Source organism: Mesitornis unicolor, unplaced genomic scaffold (genome assembly GCF_000695765.1).
Source record: "Mesitornis unicolor isolate BGI_N332 unplaced genomic scaffold, ASM69576v1 scaffold26838, whole genome shotgun sequence".
Lineage (NCBI taxonomy): Eukaryota > Metazoa > Chordata > Aves > Mesitornithiformes > Mesitornithidae > Mesitornis > Mesitornis unicolor.
The window spans coordinates 1-7,676 of NW_010202921.1; the positions used below are offsets into that span (position 1 = coordinate 1).

Sequence of the window (7,676 nt, forward strand, 5' to 3'; positions counted from 1 at the left end):
GTTTTCTCTTCTTGGCTGTCAGCTCAGCATTCATTTCTTCTTCATCTTCTGCTCTCTCTGTAAGCTCCTTAATTTTGGCTTCCAGTTGTATTTTGGTTTTGATGAGCTGGTCACACCTTTCCTCAGCATCAGCTAAACCATCAGCTTCCTACACATGATTCATTTAAATAAAACAAGTTTTCAAATAATTATTTTTTCTTACTGTTTTTTAAACAAGAAATTAATATTTTTAAAACAGCTTTACAGTTCCCTTTGTAGTTAAAACTCATTATTATAGATTATCTATTTGTTTTGGACATCCTCCAGCCCAGAAAATAAAGGAATATATTATCACACTACAAATACAGGGTCTAAGCATGTTTTTTTAAACTCTATTGTTTATGCAACTTCAACATTTTTCTGAAGGTAGAGCCTGAAATCACATATGGCAGTGTCTCCCTTTTATCTTTTCATCATTTTGTTTATGTTGCATTTGACTGGACTGGAAACTGGCATACACCTCTACTTAAGATAACCATTTTTTTTTTTTTAGCATACAGTGTTTAAAACCTCAATGCTAAAAACTCCAACATTCAGCTGACAAAATCTAATTACTCCCTTGTGGTTCAAGAAGAGTAGTTTGGAAGGGAGACTGGTGTTTACCAGGGCAGTATCCATTACCTGAATTTACATGCATTCTAAGATGCAAGCTACTAAGAAGTAATCTTTATTTTCTATATACTGCTTTTTATTTTCCTATTTGTTCTTGTGAAGAACATCCAGGTAGATGACTTTTTTAGCTCAGCAAGAGAGGTACATTGGGATTTGTTTCATGTAGATTTAGATATCTGCCATGGTATCAAGATGAAGTCCATTCAACCAAAAAATTTACAGTTTTGGACAAATTATGTCATACTCTAGAAGTATGAGTTTCTCATTGCTGAGGATGAAGAGAACTTGAAGTTACTAGCTCAGATGTAGACTTTTAGACTGTGGACATCAGTATTTGGTCAGATGTATCCTAATCCTTGCTATTAAAGACAGCTTTAAGGGGATTATTGTTGCAACCTTTTTATTTCTAGGGAAAAGGGGAAGTGTCCATCCACTTTAATCACTGTTTTTCCTGTAGAGACAGGGACCATAAACGCTAGAGAAATGCCTGACGCTCTCAGCCCCTCCTACTTTACCTGAATCCACTTGTGATTCTCCAAATAAAAGGTATCAAGGGGATCTCCAGACTGCCTTCATTGATCAGATTATAATGTAGCAAAATTATGTTGCATATGAAATTTTATGACATGATTGCTGCTACTGTAAGTTGCCTTGTGTGATTTAAAATATACTGTATGCTGTAGTATTTAATAATTGGAAATAGATTACTTCTATCTTGATGTGAAAGTGTAAGGAACAAGCTGCAATAATTAATTGCAAATTTATTAATGCTTTTAGATTTCACCTTAGTCAATCTATGTGGTTTACCTTCCTATTTTATAAAATATATGTATGATTTTCAAAATAAATACTGTTTTGGGATAATGTCTCTGTTACTAAGATGTTTGGGATCACACAGGACATTACAAGCCAATAGCAACATTAACAATACTCACAGCCTGCACTTGGAGCTGCAGATCATTTTTCTCCTGCAGCAAAGAAACCATTTTCTCCTCCAGCTCCTTCCTCTTTGCCTCAGACTTTGCAAGCTCTTCCTTGGTTTTCTCAAACTCTTCCTTCATGTTGGCCATCTCCTTCTCAGATTCTGCACTCTTCAGCAAGGGCTTGATCTTGAAGAACAGCTTCATCCAGGGCCAGTGCTTCACATTCATGAAGGACCGAATGTTGTACTGGATGCAGAAGATGGACTCCCTGAAAGGTAATAAAAAGAAATATGTTTTTTATATATTTTTACGTATTTTAAACATTACATATTTTTAAATTTATAATCCACATTTAATTGTATCTATTGATACATTTAACATAAAGATCTGCATGTAATGCTTTATAATGATAGTTCTATAAATCTGTGTGCATAACTTTTTTTATATCTTACTAAATATATATTCATTAATAATACTTATTATATTTAATTTACTTAAAACACATATGTTTCAGATGTTCTGTGAACATCTCTGATGAAAACACTCTAGTGTGATGCAGATTGTCAGCCTGCATGGACTGTTCTGAAGTCCAGGTGTTTGGACTACTTTCGTTGCCAAAGAAAAGGAACACCTCCAGAAGCTGCTTCGTTCCTTGAAAGTTATCCAAGGGGATATAATACTTCTCTTGTGCTGGAAGCATGTGTTTCTCACATTTGATTACAACGGTGACCTACAATAATTAGCTTAGACTAGATATCTTGTTTCTGGACATACATACAATTTAGTCATTTATTGAATTTAGCAAAAATTAGAATAAAGGCTGATATAAGTTAAACGTGATATTTTTTTTCCTAAATTAGGATTTTATTCTGCTTCATATACTGCCAGGGTATACTCCCAAATACATTCATATTGATAAACTGAATTAATGAAAAATAAATGAGATTTGTTGAGGAGCAGATTATTTTAAGTTTTCTTCATGTCATTGGTATCTGATAAAGATTGGCCCAGCAGGCCAAATAAGTATCTACCTCCTTTCCATCATTTTCTTGAACTCTACTCTCATGAGGTAACCTCTGCACATAGCTTGTGTGCGGGTGATGAGCTGTGCCAGCTTCTCATCCCTCATCTCCTCCAGGAGTCCCAGCAGCCCAGCTTTGAAGAACACCTTGAGAAAGGGAACGTTGCAGTATATAATTGACAGGTATTTCAAGCAGCATACATCAGTTAAGCAGCATTTGTACCTTGGTGTGGCCAAATTTGTACTGTGTGTGGTCGACATCGATGGATCCAAGGAGCTTCTCAGAAGCCTTCTTGCTATCAATGAACTGTCCCTCTGGGATGGCACTTGCATTAAGCACCTTGTACCTATGGGAGGAAGTAGAATATGAAGACAACCAGATTCTTGAAAGCTCAATCAAACCTGTATGAACTTATTTCATTGTTAAGCTTAGCTGAAGAACAAGAGTGGAAGAGAGGTGAATAAGGTTCAACTGTGTTCCATTGTTTAGAAATCACGTTTTCATGGGTAATTTTTTTTTTAGGAAGAACCTTGCACTTCGCTTAATCCAGAAACTCTTCACACAGAATAGGTACTGATTTCCACAGGTAACTGCTGACATATTTCATGTGCTCTGCTATCCAATGCTTTGTCTCCAGATGAGAACTTTATATGCAAGAACAAAATATGTGGAGAGAAGAAGCAATTCTGTATCCAAAAGAGTGTCAGTACGTTCTATGCGGGCATTTTCATGCTGATATAGAAAAAGAAGCATGATGTTTTAATTGGTTTTCCAACAAGTTACACTAGAATATCCTGTGTTTCTTTATTCACATTTCTGTGCAAATGGCTGCAAGTCATCTTACTTTGCTACCCAGAAGTTAACTACATTTAAGCTAATCAACTGCATTTCAATTAAAAATAAATTTAAACGTAAATTTAAAAATACTTTATACCATACCAGAGTATGAATCAAGGACAGGAATAGATATTAGTCCTTTGAAAATGTCTGTTTTTCTAGTTAGCCATAGAAATAAACTGGATTACTAACTTGGGCAATCAACTTTTGTATGCCTAAAGGTAGGTAAAATGAACCCGTCCCATAACTCTCTCAGTACTAAAAGCAATCAGGAAATGCAAATTATTCAGCATGGGTGGATAGGGTAGATGACATGGAATCTGACCTCTGTTTAAAGTCTGCATAAAGTATTCTGCTGGGGAATCCTTTCCTGCAAATTCTAATCCCTTCCAGCACGCCGTTACACCGCAGCTGATGAAGCACCAGTTCATGTTCCATGGCACCTAATAAATGATATAATGAATTGGTACTTCATTGCACTGCACGGAGAACAGATTTATCACATCTTTGAAATTTAACAACTTACCAGGTGTTTTTGTTTCATTGGGAATAAGACATCGCACAAAATGGGGATGTGTGCTTCTCAGATTGCTCATCAGCTTGTTTAAATTTTCCTTAAGAGTAAAAGCAAAGACTTGCATTTAAAAATGTCACTTACACAATCTCAATATTAGATGGAGTAAAAACACTGCAATAAACCATTATCGGTTGTTTTGTGGGGATTTTTGTTTGTTTGTCTGTGTTTTGGTTTGGTTTGTTTTTTTTACAGAACTTTTAGGCAATTCTAAAAGAATACTTCCAAGGATTCAATGAGAATCCTTTATTAAGAAGCATTTGCCTTTATTCTTTGTGAACATAAAGATTTTGTATGTTAGATTAATCTAAAGCTTTTCAGTAATGAATTTTCTATTTTTATTTCACAATATGATAAAATTTATAATGATTATTCCACAGTACCCGGAAAAGAGCTGAGACAGTCTGGAAAGAGGAACCCTTCTTCTTGCCGCCCTTCTTGCCACCGCCACCACTCTCTAAAAAATATTTTTTTTTTTAAAAAAATGAACAACAAAACCAGTTAGAACTTTGTGTATTCGTCTTGAAAAAATGTAGTAATAAGATAAAAATCTGCAAATGGACACAGTGTGTAAGGTTACAATGGGACACTTGATTTCTTTAGATGATAGCAAAATAGAATCTAATGACTTAAAGCTGAAGTTTAGAAGACGCAAACAGGAAATGAAATGTAATGTTTTGCATAGTAAGATAGTTAAGGAATTGCTAGTGAATACATCAGATGCAGTATTTATCTATTTTTATATCTAAGGGTATGCATAAATTTAGCAATGTGTTGATACATTTGACTGTATTCCCTGAAGTATTCGGGAATGCCCCATATTGCAGAAATCTAGTTTGGCAGCTGTCTGGTCTTAGAACCTATAGAGCTATTAAGGTCTCCAGAGAAATGTAAAATCCCATAATATCTTTTATTAGTCTTAGTTACTGAATTCCAAAAAGTAGATAAGGATTTGGGTTTTTAATTTCTGAAATGTAAATATTATTGCAAAATACGATTGCAAGATTTTTTCTGTATATTATAGTAGAACTGATTTCAAAGAAATCACCTGCTTCCGCCCCACCAACAGAGGCAAAGAGTAAGGCCAGTGTCTTCAGGGATGATTTCTGGTACAGACCCACAACAGTTTCATTCAGGGGGTCTTTGTTCTTCTCAAGCCAACCAGTGATGTTGTAGTCCACTGTGCCAGCATAGTGCACCAGGGAGAAGTGGGCCTCAGCCTTGCCTTTTCCAGGTTTAGGCTTCTGGAAGTTATTTGACTTGCCCAGATGCTGGTCGTAGAGCTTGTTCTTGAAAGAGGTGTCAGTTGCCTTGGGGAACATGCACTCCTCTTCCAGGATGGAGAAGATGCCCATGGGCTGGAAGAAACAGCAACATGTGAAGACAGAAATTGTGGAACCAAGAAGCAGAGAGAATGAATATAAGAGAAAGGAATGAAAGATAAAAATCACATGAAAAACCCTCCTCAGAATGTGTAATTTTACATTTTTTTTCCAGAGAGTGTATTTTGTTAGTGGATATACCATCAGTTATATGAAAGCAAGCTCACCCATATGTTTCAGGATTGTGATGTAATAAAGATCTAGCATGTAGAAATTCACTGTGTGCATGTTAGTTGTAGATGAAAAGCACAATGAATGAAATTAGTAGCATTGAGATTGAAGGAGGAGTTTACACTTCCTAAATACTTTTTATTGGAAACAAGATAGAAAATGTCTTAAAACATTCTAAAATAGAAGTTGCTTGTTTTAGTTACTCACTCAGTATGTATTAAAAAACTACATGGAGTACGGACTGCAGAACAGTGACTAGGACTGAAATTCTTACCCCATATAAATCATATATACTATGTGACAGAATCCCACAGGCAGTGAAGTAACAGACAAATGAATATGTATATTAAATGCTTGAAGCCCAGAAAAAATCATGTTATGTGCTGCATTTAATGTGAGTGCCACACATTAGAGTGGTCTAATTTGAGCATGGAAGATTCATATTATATTTTACATCTGGAAAACTATTAAGTGTGTAGAGTCCAAGAACCTTCTCAATAAGTTCAATGCAGGCAGCCAGGTCCATCCCAAAGTCAATGAACTCCCACTCAATCCCTTCCTTCTTGTACTCTTCCTGCTCCAGCACGAACATGTGGTGGTTGAAGAACTGTTGCAGTTTCTCATTGGTGAAGTTGATGCACAGCTGCTCCAGGCTGTTGAACTGCAGAATGTAAAGATATTTACTTATGAAATTAATCTTCTTTTCATCTTGCAATAGGCTTTATTTTCAACTCGTTAGGTCTCTATGATTTGGATCCTGAATTACTAGTCATGGGATGAGACAGATGACTGCCATATTCCATTCTCCAATGTATCTAACTTTTCAGGCCCTGGCACTGTCTAAAAATATTTCTGAGCTCTGAAAAGAGTTGCAGAGCTTAGTCTAAGTCCAGCTTTTCATCTGCTTGGATTTGTCTACATTGGCAGTCTATTCCCAAGCATTCAGAGGGAATCTAGCTTTAGCATTAACAAAACCTTTCTTCAAGATGACATATTTTAACTTTCTCAAAATCTGTCTCTGCTATTACCTATCAGTTGTTCAACATTTTTTGTACCAGTTTTCAATGTAATTTTCACTTCTGCATGCAACAGACATCTATTAAAAACTGCAGCTCTTGTGGGATCGTACATACTGTGAGAACTAGAACACTGCCATTCCTACAGGAATGTCAGGATTATCCAATAAAAGAAAAAAAAACCAAAAAAACAACACATATTTAAAACCAAACAATCAAATGAAAACTATTCCAGTTTCTTAATGACCCTTCCAGGAAACTTGTATGAAGATTCTCCTCTTACATCAAAGATCTCGAAGCCAGCGATGTCCAGGACACCAATGAAGTACTGTCTGGGCTGCTTGGTATCCAGCTGTTGGTTGATACGAACAACCATCCAGAGGAACATCTTCTCAAAGACAGATTTTGCCAAAGCACCCACTGAATTGTATACCTAAAATAAATTTTAAAAAAAGGCTTTTAGTTATCATGAAGAGCAAAAGAAGAAATCCAGAGGATTTGTCAACAATCCAAGGATTTTATTACCTGCTGCACAGTTTGTCCCTTGGTCACGTATTCATTGCCAACCTTGACTCGGGGGTAGCAGAGGGCCTTCAGCAGATCAGCTGAGTTCAGACCCATTAAGTAGGCAGCCTTGTCAGCAACTAAGGAAAAAAGCATACAACAGGACTGAATATTCTCTCTCCAGTAGGTGTATTTTGCACTAATTCAGAATCATTTCTGCAGAGGCCGCATATACTTTAAATCACATGCTTTAAAATACTATAATTTTTCTTGATTTACTAATTTTTTTCCCTATATAATTTAGATGATTTGTAAATGTAAAGATTCTTCCAAATGCCTTTACAACAAACATGCAAATTTTGAAACAAGTGACTAAAACAGAAAAAAGGGCAAAGGACCATGAAGATGGCAGATCAAAGAAGTCACAATATCCAAATAAGAGAAATGGGAATGGGTTGGTATTAAAATACACCGTACTGAAAATTCTAGCCAGTGAAACTACTGTCATTAGAGAGAGAGAGATTAGTAGAAGTTTTATACCAAAAGTATGAATAGGATATCTCCTACCAGTAGTACTCTGGGTACCCAGTCCCCTG

General features: G+C 36.0%; 1 protein-coding gene across 1 annotated transcript; it reads right to left on the reverse strand.

Moving 5' to 3' along the window:
* Positions 1 to 4: 4 nt before the first annotated feature.
* LOC104545423 (myosin-3-like) lies at positions 5 to 7,220 on the reverse strand (the record flags this gene model as incomplete). The annotated part of the gene is made up of 11 exons (XM_010190564.1): positions 5 to 148; positions 1,587 to 1,842; positions 2,606 to 2,742; positions 2,819 to 2,942; positions 3,759 to 3,876; positions 3,960 to 4,047; positions 4,391 to 4,464; positions 5,056 to 5,365; positions 6,051 to 6,221; positions 6,860 to 7,009; positions 7,102 to 7,220. Coding segments are annotated over 11 exons (1,691 nt in total), but the record flags the coding sequence as incomplete, so codon positions are not given.
* Positions 7,221 to 7,676: the final 456 nt, after the last annotated feature.